This window comes from Plectropomus leopardus, chromosome 6 (genome assembly GCF_008729295.1).
Source record: "Plectropomus leopardus isolate mb chromosome 6, YSFRI_Pleo_2.0, whole genome shotgun sequence".
Taxonomy (NCBI): domain Eukaryota; kingdom Metazoa; phylum Chordata; class Actinopteri; order Perciformes; family Serranidae; genus Plectropomus; species Plectropomus leopardus.
Genome location: NC_056468.1, coordinates 14740596 through 14760903, shown reverse-complemented (window position 1 = coordinate 14760903; position 20308 = coordinate 14740596). Strand labels below are relative to the sequence as shown.

Genomic DNA, 20308 nt, shown 5'->3' with positions numbered 1-20308 from the left:
AAATATGTAATTACTTTGGGAAAGAAATTCATAATAACAGGACTTTAATATGGACTACTTCATGTTATGGTTATGTTGGCAAGGGAAGTTTATTTATGGCACATTTCAGCAAAAAAGCATTTCAAAGTCATCTACATAAAACATCCAAAGTGCAAAAGAAACACATTATAAAAATACTTGTAAATACAATTAAAGAGCCTTTTTAGATTTAAATCCCAATGAAAGTAAGTGCAAAATGATAAGTCACAGAAGTGACATTTAAAAGTCCGGATTTAGTCAAAGTGTAAGTCTAGGACATTAAAATGGGTCCTCTTAGATTATCCATAATTATAGCAGTTACAGTATAAATATATTTAAGAGCCATAAAGCCACCCATTATTGTCAAAGATGTGAGTAAAAGTCATGTTTAATCAGTGTGAGTCCAGCTCATTGAAAAACACCTTAAAGTGAACCATCATTACCATAATAAAGAATTTCACAAAGAGCCGTAGAGCCACTTGTCAATCGCTTTCTCATTGGCTAATGGATCTTTTTGCCAATCCACATGCCACCTGAGGTTAGCAATGACCTGGCTGTAGTTCCCTCCCAAACTCTGGCGCCAGGCAGAGAATGTTTTTTTATTGTAGAGATGGACATCTGTAGAGACTTTTGGATAGTCTATGATACTACGCAAGAGCTTGTCCAGATGCGCCTGCACATCTGGGAATCTGAGAACCATATTATGAAGTTCTTCCTTGTCCAGTGTTAAATCTGCAAAACACAGAGAGCACAGACAAATCAAAGGGTCCCAGGGTTTAGAATTGATTTTTTTCCTTTTGAAAGCATACACTGATTAAAGTGTAGTTTCTCAAGCTAGGAACTCACCAAAAAGCTGTGGAGGGACACTCACGCCATCTGCGTAGGCAATATATTTCCACCGGCCACTTCTCAGCATGTATGTAGAGGCATTGACATTACAACCATGATATTCACCCAGAACCCAGTCTGGATGTTGCTTCTGGGAGAAAGTGCTGGCCTTGGATAGCAGAGGAAGGAGCGAGTGGCCGCTGAGATTACCTAGTACTGAAATTCCAGCAATTTCTGCAAAATACACAAGTGCGTGATATCAAGTTAAAATACTAAAATCTTTAATCTGCTAATGATTTTATATACAGTAGGAAGACCGTTCAAAATCCTCCAACGTTACAGTTTTATTCTACCTTTCAACAGACATTTTAATGATTTATAAACATTTTAATCCTATGTATTCTGTGCACTTCTTTACCTAGGACAGTGGGATAGAGATCAACCAAAGACACAAGCTGGTCGAGCTGCAGGCCAGACATTATCCCGGGCCCCATGATCAACAGAGGAACATGAGAACTGCCTTCAAACATCGACATCTTGTAGAACTGCCGGTGCTCCATGGCGAGTTCTCCATGGTCGGCCGTGAAGATCACAACAGTGTTGTTGAGCAGGCCAGTCTCTCTCAGAGCTGAAATCACCTGGCCTGGTGAGACAGAAGGTGTGAGAGACACAGAGTAAGAACTGAGCTGAAGCTGTATTTTTTCTCATTTACGGGACATTCAAGCAGTAGTGGCAGAATAACGCGGTGGTAAACATGATCTCGCTGCTGACTAAAGATGTGATAAGCGAAAAGCAAATATTGTATAGGCTTTAATTTGCTTATTTTATTTAACCGTTATTTAACCAGAAAGATCCCATTAAGATTACAAACCTCTTTTTCAAGGGAGATCTGGCCAAGATAGGCAGCATCAAGTACAAAACACAGTTACAAAATGCATAGATAAAACTCACACAAATAAAAGAAAAAGTATTGAATTTACAAACAGATTATGAAAAACAAGCTTAAGATATTTGAACACGGGAGTGGTGAAGAAAATGAAGAAAAACCATTGCAATGAATACGTGCAATACCGAGGTTTTAACAGTTATGTGTAAAAAGAAGTAAAGTGCTGCAGATAGTGTGTTGATTTTCATGCTTTGGGTAAAAAAAAGCTGATTACTGTCATTAGAGTACGGAGAAAAAATCTTGTATGACTCTTCCATACAATTGTGCCTATAAAAGCATTTAATATTCTTTTTAGCTTGAATTTATTTGGGTGACTTTCAATGAAAGTAATTCAAGTCAAAGCAGTGAGATGTTCTAACAGGCTGCAGTGAATCAACAGTAACACTGCCTGGGGCGCCCAGTCGTTCAGGTAATAGAGTGGGCGCCCCATGTACAGAGGATATATCCTCACTGCAGAGGCCGCAGGTTTGATTCAAGCCTCAGCCCTTTGCTGCATGTCACCCCCCCTCTTTCCCCCTTTTACACTTAAGCTTTTCTATCACCAATTAAGGCAAAAAGGGGGAGTTTAGACTAAACCTAGCTGTCAAACCCACTACCTCCTGCTTGGAGTGTTTGTTCTCTGGTGAATAACTGCTGTCAACGAACCCAGCATGGCGTCTGCTTCCGCACACATGGCATAATAAAAGGCTCTTATGCTTTTGATTTCCTCCTCAGTGAAATCACCGCTGCAGTTTTTGGTGAAGGTGGAGTAGTAGTCGACGGGGTGCATGGCAGCGACAGGCAGCCACTTAGGAACAGTGATGAGATCAGAAAACACCTGTGTGAGTTTGTAAAATAAGAACATTTACAGTGATTTATATAAAAATATGCATGATTCTGCATTGATGGAGGAAAAGCATTCAAGAAACATGCCTTTTTAAGCCAGTACGGCGAGGTAAGGAAGGTGGATCCTCCTGCAGTGGGCCCTAGGGATTCAGTTTTATAGGGATGAGGTAAATTGAGGCCGAGATAAAGAGCGAAGGATTGATGCGAGGATGCAGCTCTCTGGCGGATCCACTGTGTCGCCTTGTCTGTGTTTTCCCAGTCTTTTCTCATGATCCTTACTGTGGACACGTTCCCAGTGAGCTGCGAAACAGGCCGGCCCTCTTGGCGCTGGAGGAACTGAACATCTCGTGTCCAGGCCTCAACTCGATTACTGCAGAAACACACACAAACACCAACAAGATGCAGGCAGACACACAAAAAATAGGGCAATGGAAAGAAACACGTGAGGATGAGCATCCAAAAAGATGAATCACGCTGTTCTGGAGAATAGCTGCCCACATACACAGTATGTTATTACTTATTACTCATACAGGAGAGCACAAACAGTTCTTTTGTGTGTTTGGGTGTGATAGGGATAAGAAAATGTTGAGAGACGGGCTCACTCTTGTCCCTTGTAGTGTCCACCCACCTGACAGAGTGACTACCTGAGGTGTAGTCCAGCTTCCCCATCGACTTGGTAATATATCCGTTCGCCTCCAGCAAATCCATCCATGTCGTTGCATTTGCATCGAGGCACTTATAGTTGTTCCATGACTGAGTGAGGTGAACAAACTTTCCACTCCACATTGCTGGTGATTAAACAGTTGAAATGCATTCATTATTCTACCTTCATTACCATCATATTTACCACAATATCTCTGTCCCCAGTGCATTTTAGAGGGTAACTTACCCGCTCTCGACGGGCAGCAGATGGGTGAATTAGTGTAAGCATTGAGGAACGTGGTACCAAGCTGCCTGAGGTAGTTTACATATGGCAGCTGCACAACTTTGCTGCCAGGATCAAAGGTCAATCGTCCATCCTGCAGAAAGAGGGAAACAAACATTTAGACCCAAAGTCACATTAGTGTACAGTTACACAGAGATTAAATGCAAAAAATCCCCCCCAAAAAACCAAGCCTCTCTGTGTGGTGTTTAATCTTGAGCTATAGCCTGCCCTGTCATAGTTCTGTAGCCTAAAAAACAAGCAAAAGCAACCCATACTATGTCAGTTACTGAAATGCAGTAGTAAATCACTGTGGTATAACTAAATTCATACTTACAAATGCATCACTCATAACCATTACAATGTTGGGTCTGGTTCCATTTTGGCACAAACTTTGACCATACATTTGAAACAGGAAAATCACAACCAGCACTTCAGTATTCATGACAGCGCTTCACTTCGTTCAAATGAGTTGATCTGATCTGTGAAAAAAGAGATTAGTCTGGACTGGAAAAGATACATCACAGAAGAAGAGTGTTCCTCTTTGCGAGTACTTTTCGAGACTTAATAAACACATCCCGGTTACGCTTTCAAAATAAGAGCTTTCTTGTTTAACTTCTAATGGAGCAGTCCAGCTGTGCGAGTTGGCGAATTGATTTTATTTATTTTTCTGCGAGAAGAACTTAATTCATAAACCTTAATGTTTAACGTCCACTGCCCTCAATAACCCCAAAATCATTGAGAGAAAAATAACATCAGGAGGAAACATAAATCAAGCACCCTGTAATGACAAACTACAAACTCAAGAGGGCAGCATTTATCTTTTAAGGATTTATACACTTGTGTTGAGCTGAAACTGTCAGAATCATAACTGCATACTATTGGGCCATTGTGTAGAAGCACTATCACAAAGGCGATATATATGTCTCTATGTTTTATTGTTAGAAATATTTAGTTGGCTAATAAATGGTAAAATCAGTACATCATATAACAGCAGTTGATGCACTTCTTCAATTGTAGGGGGTAGCATGGAATATGATTTGGTTTTTAATACTGTTAATGATGACATTTTAATCACCACAGAACAGCGTTGACGATTGCTGCGGATCTTGCAAACATGGACTTTCAAAGACACTGATATTATGCATCTATTTCCTTTCACTCAAATGCTCAGTATTGGCGAATTGTATTGCACCTCGTATCACTAAAATACATCAGAATTGCTTTACAGTTATGAATTGTTTGTTAAAAGCAATGCACGAGTTACAGTGATGTTCAACAGGTGATGCTGCAGATCGTTTCAGAAGCCTCGATAGCCACCAGGTGGCGTTTTGAGCCTCAGAGTTGTTTTTCTGCAAACTGTGAGTTCAACACAATGAGAAATCCCACCCCCCATATGTGCACGGATCATTTTAATCTTAATACAAACACAATTATATAGATGAATATGTGGGGAGCTTTTCTGGAAGTCTGCTCCCCCTGAAATAATCGGGCTACATATTATCCAGCAATACTACCTGTCCTATGCTGCAGGCATCCTGCAGATTCAGCTCTGTTGTTTTCTGTTGATGGATATAGAGGTTGCAGTCTCTTATGATATATGTGAGACAATATATCTGGATTATCACAGACGAACATGTCGGCATATCAAGACATAAATCTGGAAGCTGTAGGCCTAAAAAGACCCCAAGGTGAACCACCTATTAGAGGTTACTGTGATTTAATTTGTCTCAAATGCAAACAACAAACATATTCCTTTATCTCTGCATGAAAAGCCTACAAATAAGACGGGATGAGGCTTATTTGAGGTCGATATAACTATGCATTTTTAAATATATCTAATGAGCTGTAAAATCTCACCCATACATGCACTGTGGTGAACTTTTCTTTGTGCAGTCTTTCAGTTGTTTGACCAAACTTGTCATCTGGCTCAGAGCCACACTTCTCTGCCTTGTTCCAGAAGGCGGAAGGAGGGGGCAGCGAAGCCCTGCGCATGCGCCCAAGGTTGTTTTTCACACAGCCTGTCGCTTAAAGTGAGCTGAGCTACGGGGGTTTCCTCGTCTTTGACTGGAGACCAACTCGCAGAGAGGCGGATGATAACAGCATCCTTTGCTGTTATTCAGCCATCACACATCTCAATGAACTGCTCGCAGAGAAATCACTGATCGTGCCTACTGCTTTTTGCAGGGCAGAGATACTGATCAGTGTCTAAAGACTGCATCATTTTTCTTATGAAATTATTTTTTCATAGACTCCTTTTTTAACTTCAAGGTCTCTGTAGCCTATCTCTTTCCACCATGGTGCTAGGAAAGGTAAAGAGCTTCACAGTAAGCTACGACTGTCTCAATGACAGCAATGTTCCCGTGTTTTCCAGCGGGGACTGCGTCTCAGGGAGGGTGATCATCGAAGTCACCGGAGAAATCCGCGTGAAATCTCTCAAAATCCACGCAAAAGGATTTGCTAAAGTTCGTTGGACTGAATCGAGAAATGCTGGATCCAACACTGCCTACACGCAAAACTACACAGAAGAAGTGGAATACCTAAATCACAAAGATATTTTAATTGGGCACGAGAGAGGTAAGAGACTTTGGTTTTATTGTTTTAACACAAGTTTTAGAGAAACTGACTGTAAGATGCTGTTGTTGTGCTGGTGGAGGATGAGGAGGATGCTGTTGCCTCAAATGTCAGAATAAGTATTGATAACAATAGTATGCACTAGAAGATATTAATAACTGTTAAAACAGCCTCTTTTTATGTGGTGGTGGTGGTATGAATTAGTTTTGTGACATCGGCTACATACAGCTCCATCATGACTTGTTTGTGTCAATGTGTCAGAATGAATGACAGCAGCTCGAGTGTCTGTTTTTCATAGTATTTCAAGCTAAAAACGAGAATAATATTCATTTCTGAGCCGCGGGGCGATAGAATAATAAGGTGCAGTAATGTATCTGTAGCTTTGTTGGACATTTTCGACGCAGAAACGCGTTATATTCAGTGTTTCTTTGTAGCTTTTCTTAAGTTTCCACCCATTGTTCAAAGCGGTTCAATCCTGTTCAGAAAACTGGACCGGGGGAGGGCGGAGCAACGCGCGTGCTCCTCCCCTGCCAGCATGTCATTGGCTGAGGTGCTCATGTGTGGCCAATGACATCACTGTCTTGCAGAGAGTGACAGAAAATTCTGCAACTTTTTAATTAACGAAACAGCTGCAAAATACAAGTCAGTAGAAGTAGTTTTACTTTGATTCTATTTAAAGCTATATTAAAAAGTCGCTTAGCTGATACCTTGTTTCCATTAGTTTTCCCATTCATTTAGGCTTTCTTTGCACATACATGTTTTTCTGGAATATAGTATGACATTGCATTGGGCTTTATTGTCAGCAGTTTGTGCTATAGACATCTCTATATCTGCAGAAAGGTTGCTTTCGATGGTGAAAATTCCCTATTGTGAGCTGTGCAAATGGTTTGCGTTTAGCTTCCTCCTTCTGCAGCATCTTTTTATTCTTATAATTAAATAGCCATATAGTTTCTGGTCCTCTCTACAGCAGCCAGAGTGTGAAGCAAGTTAACTGGGTTTGGCTTGTTGTCAATCCGCTCGTCTTATCATGCATTTTTCTCCATTATCAGACGTGCTGAGGTTGAAATTGGGGTGATACATTGTTGCAAACAAGCGAAATACTACGTCGCTCACCAACAATCATACTTCGAGCAAAGCTACATTTTGCAACAAGCTATTTCTGAAACATTTCCTGTGATGCTGAAGCGGTTAAAAGGGTGGAAAACTGCGGTAGTATGTGGTCGGAGCAGAGCAGGCTTGTTAGCAGTGACTGCGGTGTCGCACAGTGAATGCGTAATGAGAGCAGAGCGGCTGTGGGAAGCTGCTCGCACCGGTTTAGGCCGGTCTCCTCCTGCTGGAGTCTGCCGTTTGACTGACAGCTCCGCACTTGTTTACCACACGGCTGCTGCTGCTGCTGCTGCTGCTGGGGGAGGGAGTGCTGAGCTGGCAGAAGCACACCCGGCCCGTCGACCCAGCTCTTCTAAATGCACTCTTGTTGTTTTTAATGAAAAATTAGATTTTAATCACATTTTTAAATGAGCAATTCGTCGATTTCCTTCCTCTGGCAAAAAAATATGCGTAGTTTTTTTTTTGCAGAGAGAGATAAACGGGAAATAAATTACTCCTTGTTTATGAGACAGATTTATCTACCGATTAAGATTTTATTGTTGCCCATTATAGCAGTTCCCCCATAACAGCCTATGTAGGCTATTTCCAAGGTATGTGCCACAATGGGACTTCTTTGTTCATACAGAAGCACAATCTTGCACGCTCAGTCTCCTACAACTTCTTTGGTGTGCTCTTAGTAGCCTAGTAGTTTGCTACTCATCTCTCAATACATTAATTTTATTTACAGACAGATTTGATAGTAAAATCCGTTTATTCTCTTTTGTCTCCCCCACCCTGTGTTTTTTGGTATGACTTTCAGATGCCTTCGTAGAGCATTTTGCCCAGGTATGGTATACATGTGTTTGGAATATTGTCCTCCTTGTTTTTCAGACGATGACAACTCGGAGGAAGGACTCACCACTATCCATTCAGGAAGACATGAGTATGCATTCAGCCTCGAGCTTCCACAGACGTAAGTGTTTTAATACTACACTCCAGTCAGAGATTAAGCTGTCACCTAGGTGAGCTTCTGACTGATAGTTTAACCCCTCTCTCCTTTGTCCTCCTCTGTTTTTCCTGTAGACCTCTGGCTACCTCTTTCGAAGGGAAGCATGGCAGTGTGCGCTATTGGGTAAAGGCAGAACTCCACAGGCCATGGCTCCTGCCAATGAAGACCAAGAAGGAATTTACAGTCTTTGAGCACATTGACATCAACACTCCATTATTGCTGGTAAGTTCTTTTAAAACAGCCTTTTCATATCTCTCAACTGTCCGAGGCATTGGACAAATGGGCTTTGACGACTCTACAGAGTGGTCTGTACATCATTTTTAAACCTTTGAAACCTGAGTAAATTGGTAAAAAAGTACAAGAACAAGAAAATTAGCTGAAAACTGGTATGAAAAAACAAATAACAAGGCAAATAAGACTTGGGAAAGCACTTAAAAGTTATAATAATTCTGTAATTTAATTTTAAATATTCAATTGTAATAATTATTATGTTTTTCCCCTTTTAAAAATAATTTGTTAAATCTACTTAATTTCTTGCAATTTTTGGAGCATTTCTTACCAAGTTGTTCACTGTATCTTTCTTTCCCATGTTTTTGAAAGAAATTGCACCAATTTGCCCAGGGATCAAAGGTTTAAATACTTGTGAAAGGCTCCAGATATTTGCTAATCAACTGTTTTCCTTTTTCTTCAGTCACCACAGGCCGGCACAAAAGACAAGACGCTTTGCTGTTGGTTCTGCACCTCAGGTCCTATTTCCCTAAGTGCCAAAATTGAAAGGAAGGGATACACCCCAGGTGAGAATAAGTAACTGACTCATAATGTAGCTCATAACCTCATAAAAGCTAATGGAAGCATCACGCCATGCTCATAACAACATGAATTACTAATGACACACTGTTTAAGAAGATGATTACTGTTGATAGAAATGTAGAGAAACTTTAATGAACCTCTTCACTATCATCTCTGACTCCGCAGGAGAGTCGATCCAGATCTTTGCTGAGATTGAGAACTGCTCTTCCCGCATGGTGGTGCCAAAGGCGGCCATCTACCAGACTCAGACCTTCTATGCCAAAGGGAAGATGAAGGAGGTCAAGCAGCTGGTGGCCAACCTGCGGGGAGAGTCTCTGTCCTCGGGCAAAACGGAGACCTGGAGTGGCAAGATGCTGAAGATTCCACCTGTCTCACCCTCCATCCTGGACTGCAGCATTATCAGAGTGGAGTACTCCCTCATGGTGAGTGCAGTCTTGCTGTATTTGCTGCGCTCTCACACCCCTTTTTTAAAAATTGCCACTCTGCCTTTTTTGGCATGGACACATAGGTGTTCCTGTCCTCGTTACGCTCCCCTCTTGTCCTTATTATCACCATTACTCAGCACCATTATCAGCACAGGATCAATATTTCCTGGTAGGCTAATAACTCTCCTAGTAAAGAACCTGACTGACTCAGCTCACGTTGCCAAATCTGGGCCTTGGATTGCACCAGGTGTTATCTCTACATGCTGCTAAGAGCATTAGCCCAGAATATCTTTGGTAACACCTGCCTCGAGAGCGCTTATAACCTCTTTACCTTGCGAACAGACAGCCACCAGGCGCGGACTCTGCCTTGCATAAGAGACAGACCTCAAGTCATTGACCCACATATTGCTGAACTCATTTAGTCCAGACTAGCATGGTTTGATCTTATAGAGGATTAAAAAGCTGTTTCATTTCATGCTGAATGTTCAGCCCCAAAGCCATTTATTGACATTCAAGCAAATTTTTATTACCTCAGAATGACTTGCATATTCTAACCTGCCGTGGTGTCCTTACATTAGGTTTACGTGGACATACCCGGGGCAATCAATCTGTCCCTGAACCTGCCCCTAGTCATCGGAACCATCCCTCTCCACCCTTTCGGCTCCCGTACCTCCAGCGTCAGCAGTCAGTGCAGCATGAGCTGGCTGGGCATGGGTCTGCCTGAGCGGCCTGAAGGTAGGTTGGATCTCAAGGTCGTGATTTATATTTTAACTCCGTTCCTGATAATACTTCCCTAGAATGCTAACATGTGGCTTGCTCTTGCCCTGCAGCTCCTCCAAGCTATGCAGAAATTGTGACAGAAGAGCAGAGGCAGAGCAGTCTGGATGTCCCAGCTGCCCGCGAGGAGCTGGACGGACCTCTCTTCGCCTACATTCACGAGTTCCGCTTCCAGCCTCCTCCACTGTACTCCGAGGTAAGCTCCAAATAACATAAAGCAAGGCATACATCCATTTTTATCACTACTACTATTGCATACGAAATTAGCTCTTTTTTTTCCCAATATTTAAACCCTCTTTTTCTGTTCTCTCCGCTCCAGATCGATCCTAACCCAGATCATGCCACACGTACAGAGGAGCGCAGGCTCGACACCTGTCCATCACGCTGAAGGGTATTCCTGAATTTCCCCCGACTGATTCGGGGATCTTTAAAGAAACCTGCTTGCAAGGCTCAGCTTTGTTTATTTTTCTCTGACAACAACGTTCATACAACACCGTTGACATCAAGAGAAAAACAACCAACCAACCGAGAAAGACTTGGACAAATACCTGCGGTTGAGTTGGGGTGGACAAACCTGTTCCTGCCTTCCCTCAGCGAGAGAAACAGAAGTCACTAGTTTGGGGCATTGCTTCCTTCCTGTGTCAGCCTGCTGAGGGTGGGATGCATACAGATGAACACATATTCAGTCTGTATGAAAAGCCCCACTGGTAGCGAGAGCCCTGGTGATAGTATTGACAATGACGACGAAGAAACTGCAAGGCTCGGCCTGCCAAGCTCCTCTTAGACCCCTCGATTCTTCTGTACTCATGGCACATAAGGACATGGCGCCTCACACAAAGGGCAGGACTAATCATGTCCAGACTTCAGCAGAATCACCTAAAGAAAACGGGACAAAGAGAGAAAAATATCAACAACGTTCTAACCACCATAATCTGTATGAATGAGAGCATCCAGTGGCGGCAGTCAACAACAGAGCAAAGACTTGGTCCTCCTGCCTCATTTTGGATTTTGTTTTGCACATTTTATTCTTTACTTGAGTTGTGTGGCTCTGTTTAATGAGAATTGAAAAAAAAAAAATCACTAATAGTTGGTTCCAGCTTTGTAATGCGCCAGACTAAGAATATGAGACTGTAGGCTTAACTTTTAAGACTTTCTTTTGCATAACTTAGAGCAATTTTGAGAACACGATTCGATTTTGGAAAAAAGAAAAAAAAAAAAAAGATTGACAAGGACAAGAACAATGCACTGAATTTGTTTAAGTTTTTTTCTTTGTCTCCTTTTGACATTTCCTCAGTGACTTATAACAACTAGACTGGACTTTTTACAACAACTGCAGCACACTTTCTCCATCTGGAAGCTCTTTTAAGATGTTGCCTCCTCAGCTTGGATCCAAGTGTGGCTTCCCTCCTATTTTAGTTTTTGTATTTAGCTCCAATTGTAGAATAGCTTTTTAGCCTTTTTTGTGTTGAGGTTGCTCTGGATTTGGACTAGGAGGGTTGCAGACCTTAATTTGCCACTCAATATTGTAGCTGAAGAGAACAGTGTGAGTCTGTGTGTGAGTGTGTGTGTGTGAAACAGAGAGGGTGGTACATTGTGGAGGGACTCGCCTCACCCTAATTACCTGCAGCCCCTCTACTCCTAATCTCAGGGCAAGCCAGGCTTGCATAACTGCCCAAAAAGCACTGTCTCAGGTGGTCGTCTCACTTGCCAAATGGTTGGAAAAAAAAGAGAAAAAATGTTATAGGTTTTCTTTTAAATTGCACTGTTAAAGTAATGAAGTTTTTTGGGTTTTTTTTAATTACCAAAATGAGACTTGCAGAGAAGCAAGGCAGCTTTCTGAGATAAATCACATTCCCTTTTTGTCCTGCTGCACTTGCCCAGTTCATCCTACCAACAGTTAGATTTTACCAGACCAGTGAAACCAGAATGCTAGCTATAAAAAAAAAGGGGTCAAAAGAGGAGCGAAACTACAAACCCAGGTGCAAGTAAAAAGCTGGGGACGTTGCTGAACCTCCGTTCAGACTGGTCAGAACAAGTAGTAGTAGGTTGACATGAGTAATACATTGGTTTTCTAACTCATTCAACACAAAGACCAGCTGCAACAGAGGTTTAACATAGTGAGGAAAACGAGAAAAGCAGCACTTTTTTGATAAGAAAATGATCATTAAAAAAATAAAAGCATTCAATGGTGAAGGTCTGAAGAAAAACCATTTGGTACTAACCATGTTATACTAGAGGATTTTTCATTAAAGTAGTGTTGTGTAGGACATTAATGCATTTTTTTTAATTAGTGACTTTTTAAGTTTACATTTTAAATGTAGCTGACACAACTTTGTATGTTTTGTGTGTGTGTGTGTGCGTGTGTGCGCGCGTGCACGCTCTTATCAAGATCCAGCTGGCAACTAAATACAAAGCCTCTGACAGTAATCGACAAACTGCAGATTATTAAAGTGATCTTATCTTAGTGGCCTTGACACAGAAAAGACCTGATCATGATTCTTCATCTTTCAGCGTCTGTTAAACTCTCGTTCTTCTGCATATTATGTCTGTTCACGTCTGTATGTTTTTGACCTTTCCATGTTTATTCAAAAGGACAAAAAGGGAAGAGGAAAAAGTCCTTTAGAAGCAAGTGTTGCAAAAATGACATCCTGGACAGGCCTCTCGATTTTGTTATTTTTCTGAAGCTGATGAAGCTATTATTTTTTTTCCATGTATTTCTGGGCATTGATATAGTTTGCTTTCTTGTTTAACAAGCAACCTTCCTGAGTTAGTCTCCCTGACCTCTCTGGTCCCCCCTCAGGCCTGGGGGTGGCAGCTGTTGATCAGCACTCTCCTCCCCCCTTTGAGAAACATTTAGGGATAGCAGATAAACCGCTTCTTCCACGGTTAACTCACGTTCTTTCCTGATTATATTTGTTTGCAGTTCTTTGTTTGGATTTTATCTTAGGGAATCGAGCTACAAGCTATGAATAAGCTTACATATTTGTTTCAGGTTGGTCAATTCCATAGTCCATTTGCTTGGGCCGCAAAGTAGTCCAGTGTCAAAACTAAGCTAAACTCCTGACCTAGTAAAAGGCAGGAACTGAAATGTTCAGAGATAAAGAAACCTTGGAGATGGGATCTGAAACATTTTAGAAACAAAGTGCAATATCACTCACTGAATTTTTTTCTTCATTCTCCATTTGTATGTTTGTTTTTATCTTTTTTTTGTCTGTCGATCATGACGATGTATAGATATTCTATGAATATACTACGTTCTGAATGGTTTAACCTTTTGTCTAGTTCTTCCTTTTGATTTGAATAAACGTTTTGCTCTAAATTACGATGGGCTGTGGTGTGAATTTCTCAGCAAGACTGAACACAACATTAAAAGTGCACCCTATGAATGAGTAAAGATTAAGTCTATATTCATAACATTCAAGCTTGTTTTGTCTAAGCGCCACTCTTTTAAATAAATACAACAAACATGCCCCATACTGAAAAGCAAACATGAAGCTGCACATGATTAATCATTACCCTCCTTTTTACCCCAAATCTATTTATTTGGGTCATGACAGCTTCAGATTAGAAGCAAACAGGTTGTCACTGCTGGACTCAGATTATCCTCCAAAACATAGTACAATACTGCCCCTGGAGGTGGTTTTTATAACTGCACCTGATTTTAGCAGGCAGGAAGTTGCATGATAGTATAAATTCATTGAAAAACACATCTTACCTAGAATCAGACACTGTTTTTAGGTCATTAGCCAGCTTTTAACACCAGAGATGGAAGCCCCCCAGAACAGAAATATCTTTTATCGTCCCCAAACGTGGCAAAGGGCTCAAGATTTACTCCTCCTTTTCTTTGCATTTGTACATGTCACCACTGGTTTTTACTGACCAACATTTCCAGGGATTACTGCAGGGATTCCTCTGGTCAGAAGAGGAGAGTCAAAGCTAAAGAGAAAAGCTGCTCTTTCCTCTTTGCTTTTAAGTACCACTTATGCAAATTACGTGACTGCTTCAGATCTGAGTGATTCAGAGTGCCAAATAATTTACTCAGAATCTCCTTACCTTGTATTATAGACTCATTTGGTTTTATTATTAATAAAAATAATACAGTTTAAATCATGCGCCTAAATGCAGCTGTTTTTGGAATTGCAGCACATATCTTTTAAAGCTGATCAAGCAGGGTTAGCTGTTAACATCATGTTAAACTTGCACATTTGTGATAAACCAGATGCCAATTATGACCGAGTGTGTAAAAATATAAAATTGCTGAATTATAATGCAGTCAGTGCACCCCTTGAGAAGAAATATGGATGAGTCACAGCACCCCTCTCGAGGAAACCTTTAGCGAAACCTGACAGGAGTCAATGGCGACAGGCCAAGTGAACCACAGTCACTGGTCCACATATAACAAAACACATGATTTATCGATCCCTGCTGACAGATGCATGAAGACAAGAGAACATGCTGGCCTGCTGCGCAGCAATGACGGAGGTTGAATTTGCATGGATTTATATGCACCGTTTTCTATAATCTTGTGATCTCGATATGCAATGTTCAAGCATCGTATAATTACTGTTATTGACCAATGGCTCTTTTTTCCACCCAAGTGTTATTTGCACAAATGTGCTACGCCTTTGTCAAGTTAGTTTTGAGTTGGCATTTTTATTGTCATTGTAGCAGTTGCACATAACATTTTGATAAATATTACCAGCGCTTTTGAAATCCTTGTGACTTGTTTTTTCAATATTTACCTTGCATAGTCTATCTTTAAACAGCTCTGCTCTCATTCTGGTACCAGCTTGTCTACACATGACCTATTCATAATGTTCAACACTGTTTTGTGAGCAATCAATTTTACTCGTAGCGCATCGACTACTGTACTACGTCAACCCGGTTTTAAAAAGAATTGATTTTGTTGGAAAATACGAGCATGTATGCACAAATGAGCTCAGCAAATTCGATCATGTCAATGAATACACTGTGCCGCACTGTACATCTCATAGGTCAGGCTGGAACAAAATGCTCTGATTGAAAAAAACCCACAAATGTCATTGCTATTGCATAAGTGAAACTTTTGATATCTAAATGCCCTCAGTGACGCAGGAACCTGGAATAACTGTTGTGTAAAGAAAGGGCAAAATGCCTCTAAACACTTCCTCCAAACTGACATGTCAAATACAAAGGGACAGCTTGTCAAGTTTACTGGGATTTTTTTTTTGCAAATTATCAGTTTGAGCCAGCATCAGTGATGACTCAGCAGCCCTGTCAGCTTTGACCAAGCACTTCAGTGTGCCTTTGTCCCCTCCTCTTCTCCCCCCTCGGCCCTCTTTTGGCTTTTGTGGGCCCGGGCTTTTGTGGGTGTCTGACCCCTGTTACGAGAAAAAAAAGGAGGAGGGGATTATTGAGGGAGAGCACAGATTGGGGCGGCGTGCATGTATGTGTGTGTGGTAGTAGTGTTGATTAGCAAGTGCTGACGCTACGCAGGCCTCAGCTGTTTCCTCTCACCAGCTAATCCCACTACCCAGAAGCCCTCTGTGATCCAGAGGTTCTCGGCAGCTTGCTGTGACCAGGCACATTCAGCACAGGGGGGTTGGACTGAGGCCCCTGCACGCCTGCTTGCCAGTGCCACATCATCACTGTGACATAATAGAAACACACACACACACACACACACACACACACACACACACACACATCGATACAAGCCCACACATTCCTCAAAACAATGGAACAACCAACATTACTACTTCTGAAAATGTTCTGCAGGAACCGATCCGCAGATAGTTATATGACTTTTGGCCACTGTTTTATTAAAGACAGAGAAGTATAATATCCTCATGTGCATGGCAGTTTATAGGAATACAATGTTTCATCATAAAATTAAACAAAAAATAATACCATCTATACACTAGGTCCCATGAAACATGTTGATCACGTCTTGGTGATCTTGAATTAATATGTTCGTAATTACGTTTGTTACATACAATCTCACCTGCTGAAGGGGCAGTCTGACCTGCAGTGGATAACGAATAACTGACAGAACTGAGCTACTGTTTGTTTATTAATAATACAAGAGTCCCTCTAAATTGCCCCTTTGAGTCAAACATTAATTTTTCGTTACTTATTTACTAAATGAATGTCCAAGAAAAAGGTCAAGAAGGACACCTTCCTAGCTCTGCGGACACACACCTCATATTTCTCCAAGAATCTAATCTTTTTTTCTTCATTTCATATGCTTAATTCCATGCAACCATTCAGTGCAATCCTTCTCTTTCAGTGGACAAAATCACATAACCAGTCTGTTCTTTTCCAAAAGCCGGTCTCAAACCATCCCCTAACCTCCCTACCCCATGAACTGCCACTCAGTATGCTAGCCTCAATACCTTATCATAGACTTTCAGTGCTTTCTTCCCAGCACCCCCACAAAACATAAAAACATACACGACCTCAGCTGGCTGAGACTCACAGGCAGGACAGTCACCCTCAGTATTTAGAACATGTTTGTTCCACCGATACATACAAGAAATTAGCAGAGAACTTTGACAAAATTAAAGACATGTACATCATGAATTGATGCAAAAAAGACACAAATGTCAATCTTGGGATGTATGCCACATGACTGAGAATGCACATGCAAATATTTGCAATGCTTTGAGTTTACATCAAGTCTACATCAAAACTTTTCTCTTTCAGTAGCTAAATGCGATAACAACCTTCAAGTGTGCACACATCATTCTGTGCAGTGACGGTCCAACTTCTGACAAAAAGAGCAACAAATTGCAAAAAGTGCTGAGGGACTTCACAGAATGAGGTATTACAGAATGACTTTTGAAAGATTTGTGTTTGCAGGCATTTCGTAAAAACATCCTGTAGGAAAGTACATCAAGGAACTCCAGTTACTGAACTTTTTCATCAGTCCCCCCCCTCTCTCTCTCTCTCTTTCTTTCTCTCTCTCTCTCTCTCACACACACACACACACACACACACACACACACACACACACACACACACACAGAGCAGCACTGCAGGCAGCTCTCCATCTGTCCTGAGTACAGACTTGCTCTGTTTTTCCTCTATGGGCACAAAGAAAGGAACAGAGATAGAGCTACAGATAGACCAAACCGAGAGGCAGAGAGGGAGGGGGAGAGGCGATGTTTTTTTTTTTTTCAATGGCTTTCTTCATGATCTTTCTCGGCAGCTGGTTCATTCCAGTTTGAAGCACTTCTGCATGAGGAGGCTGACAGCAGAGGCTGCTGCTTTTTCGCCACTGAAAGCTGGACTGTTTTTTGACCTTGCAGGGAACAAGTTGTTTACTTTCACTGAATGCACCACATTGGACAGCTGAAGAGAGAGAATAATTTATCATGACACAAAGCAGGACCTCTCACTTTGGTTATGCTATAATTTCACCTTAGCAGAGAGAGAACATTGAGATGAACTTTGTGGGGACCTTTTGTCCCTGGATCTTGTATCTGTCAACCAAGTATGCACAGGCCTTATCACCGCAAAAACAGTTTAAATGAATATTGATACAGTGCGTGCATGTCAACAGCAGCTGCTGCACCTTAAGTGGTCTTTGCTTGACTCTATGTAAGTCCCGCCACGAGAGACAAATGTCAGATTCTTCTTCTAATCTCAGCCTCCCGTCTCCAGTCTGTCCTCACCTCGCTAATGTGTCGCCCTCTCTGAGTAGTGTGCAAATTTTTTAAAAAAAAATTTCAAGAAAGAGGGACGGTTTGCTGTGGCTAACAGCTTCAATAGCACAACAGTATAATTCATGATGATGGTGCTAATTGAAAATCTTTTTAAATATCCTCAGTGGAGCTGTACGGACTATTGTGGCCCTCCATATTTAGTCTGAACAGGAACCTGATAGCTGGAGTGACACTGAGCTATGTTCCCATGCCAGGACTCCCATCCCTGCCATACCAAAGTCTCAGCATGGTCAGCATACCACCTCCAACCATCCTTCACACACAAACACTGCACTCCACCAGCGTGGCTGTTACGCAGCACCACAAGTTCAAGACCTTGCCGTAACTACAGTCGGGAAAAGTCCTGCAGCTCTTCATGCAAAGACCAAAATACATGTACCAAAAGAAAAAGGGTCAGGTTCAAGGGACTGAAGATAATATTAGGTGTCATTTTAATTGTCCAAAGAGAAATACTGTATGTACTAAAAACAGGCCTAAATGCACTTGTGAGACATAAGATGAGGTGTTGAGTAAATCCGGCCCTAAAGGGGCCGTTGTAACTGAGCTCATGCAAAAACAAGCTCAGTGGAGAATGACGTCAGTTTGATTTCTGTTATTCAGGCTGCAGAGGGATTAGAAAGCCTATAGCTGCAGCCATTCACCACTTCTTATATACCACCATCCAGGCCTACAGAGACAAACAGAAGACTTTGTCAGGCTTGATTATAATACTTTGAAATCCTGTCAGAGCCAGACCACGAGGAAAAAGTCCGCTTGAGTTCATTTTTTATATATTGCACCGGTGCTTTGCTTGTCTCTCTCTCTTTCTCCATCATTTGTCATCTGCTGTATTTCATGCATCCTGATTGTTTTATTTCACCCTTAAACTTTGGCCTTTCTTATCATAACCATATGAAGAACACTGATGATGGCTTTCTGCATAGCATGGACCCAAGGAGAAAAACAAAGTCAGCCTGACATTAGCGACTCTATGTTTAAAATGTACCGCACAACATGAAGTGTAGCGTTGTACCACGCAACTCCGATTACTGCATTTCCTCACCATGGTGAGCAATGGTGGGTGCTCTGCTCTATTCTGAGAGCTTGAGGGGAGGAATGTAAGTTATTTTCAACAGTGGCTCTCTCTCTCTCTCTCTGTCTCTCTGTCTCTCTCACTCTTCGTTATGTCACAGAGGATTCAGCTCCAGAACACAGAGTGGGTGAAATTCTGCCATAGCCCTCAAAAAAGATGCTCAATGCAGACATAGAAACCGCAAAGATGTTGCAGTTAGTACCTCTTGAAGTGGTGAATTACTTGACATATAAGGCAGTGTCTATAATCTCCTTGTCCAATGCGTTAAAGCAGAGTAGAAGCTGTATCTGAGAATATATAGATGCAAAAGGTCACAAAATAGTGTCAATAGTAGTTTTCACCTGGTCCCAGGTAAAAGTTAGTTTTAACTTTAAAGTCCCTTTTCAAATGTCTTACAAGTTCAAACACATGCACACACTTGACCAGGCCCACTACTCACATGCAGAGTAAGGTTTTAGCAAAAATGCATGTTTGGGAAGTACTAAGCATATGACTGGATAGTTTTGTAAAAGTTTGTAAATAGCTGTTTTGATGTAGTTTTGCAGTTGTTAAATGCGCCCCTAATTTACAGCAAATCATTGAGAATTTTCTCAGTTTTTGGCTTCTCCATTCACTGCGAAGGTATGCAAGAAAAGTTTTCTTCAAGAATTCAACATAACACAGAGTGAGGAACTGTTACATTTAGGGGATGAAGTATTTCTTGAAGTACTCTTTGTGGCAAATAAATATATTTACCAAACTACCCAATCAAGCATAGTTACACAAGGTAAAACTTGATGTGCTTCTTTTGTAACTCCCTCTCCTAAGTCTTTGGTCACCTTATGTTTGGTTTCAAGGCAATGAGAAGCCAGACTGAGGAGTGCTGTTTCACCACTCATCTTATTTTAACCTGCCGGTCCCCCTGTGGAAGTTGCTCAGTTTCCTTTTTTAGCAACGGCTGACTCATAGCATAGCTCCCGTCCACCCCCCATCCCCCTCAGCTCTCTCACAATGTCGCTGCTCAGCTTTAACTCTCCCTCTCTGTCTGCTCAGATTCTCCTGAGTCACAGGGAGCAAAAGACGCCCTCCCCCTCCCATTCAGACTCCCTTCTCGGTGCGTCTCCTGAAAAACAACAGGTGCAGCGGGGCCTGCAGAGGGCGGGCTGTCTGGTGGGCAGCGTGTCCAAGCTTTCCAGTCACTTCTCACTGTTATTTCACCCCCACTGCCTCCGAACATCCAATCTGTCGCCTCTTCGCCATCCTTCACCCAATCTCTCTAAACCCTTTCACCCCGTCTGCACGTCCCTCCACCTCTATCGATGCACTTGTTC

General features: G+C 41.8%; 2 protein-coding genes across 2 annotated transcripts; one reads left to right on the top strand and one right to left on the bottom strand.

The window, feature by feature from the left end:
- Nucleotides 1–75: 75 nt before the first annotated feature.
- Nucleotides 76–4104, bottom strand: arsk (arylsulfatase family, member K). The gene is made up of 8 exons (XM_042488320.1): nucleotides 3877–4104; nucleotides 3507–3636; nucleotides 3246–3405; nucleotides 2705–2987; nucleotides 2438–2609; nucleotides 1265–1489; nucleotides 865–1080; nucleotides 76–750 (listed from the first exon to the last, which is right to left on the bottom strand). Exons 1-8 carry the CDS (start codon nucleotides 3982–3984, stop codon nucleotides 476–478), a joined length of 1569 nt encoding a protein of 522 aa, XP_042344254.1. The 5' UTR covers nucleotides 3985–4104; the 3' UTR covers nucleotides 76–475.
- Nucleotides 4105–5614: 1510 nt separating this feature from the next.
- Nucleotides 5615–13542, top strand: arrdc3a (arrestin domain containing 3a). The gene is made up of 8 exons (XM_042487730.1): nucleotides 5615–6116; nucleotides 8091–8172; nucleotides 8283–8430; nucleotides 8900–9002; nucleotides 9184–9440; nucleotides 10022–10178; nucleotides 10274–10416; nucleotides 10540–13542. The coding sequence occupies exons 1-8, from the start codon at nucleotides 5837–5839 to the stop codon at nucleotides 10606–10608; spliced, it is 1239 nt and encodes a 412-aa protein (XP_042343664.1). The 5' UTR covers nucleotides 5615–5836; the 3' UTR covers nucleotides 10609–13542.
- The last annotated feature ends 6766 nt before the right edge of the window (nucleotides 13543–20308 follow it).

Excerpts from the sequence above, each read along its gene's own strand:
- arsk (XM_042488320.1), bottom strand. The coding sequence starts at position 3,984 with ATGAATACTGAAGTGCTGGTTGTGATTTTCCTGTTTCAAATGTATGGT. Across the intron at positions 2,988-3,245 it reads TCAGGTAGTCACTCTGTCAG|TAATCGAGTTGAGGCCTGGA; the intron begins GTGGGTGGACAC and ends GTGTTTCTGCAG. Across the intron at positions 2,610-2,704 it reads CGCCGTACTGGCTTAAAAAG|GTGTTTTCTGATCTCATCAC; the intron begins GCATGTTTCTTG and ends AAACTCACACAG.
- arrdc3a (XM_042487730.1), top strand. The coding sequence starts at position 5,837 with ATGGTGCTAGGAAAGGTAAAGAGCTTCACAGTAAGCTACGACTGTCTC. Across the intron at positions 10,179-10,273 it reads TCTGCCTGAGCGGCCTGAAG|CTCCTCCAAGCTATGCAGAA; the intron begins GTAGGTTGGATC and ends CTTGCCCTGCAG. Across the intron at positions 10,417-10,539 it reads CTCCTCCACTGTACTCCGAG|ATCGATCCTAACCCAGATCA; the intron begins GTAAGCTCCAAA and ends TCTCCGCTCCAG.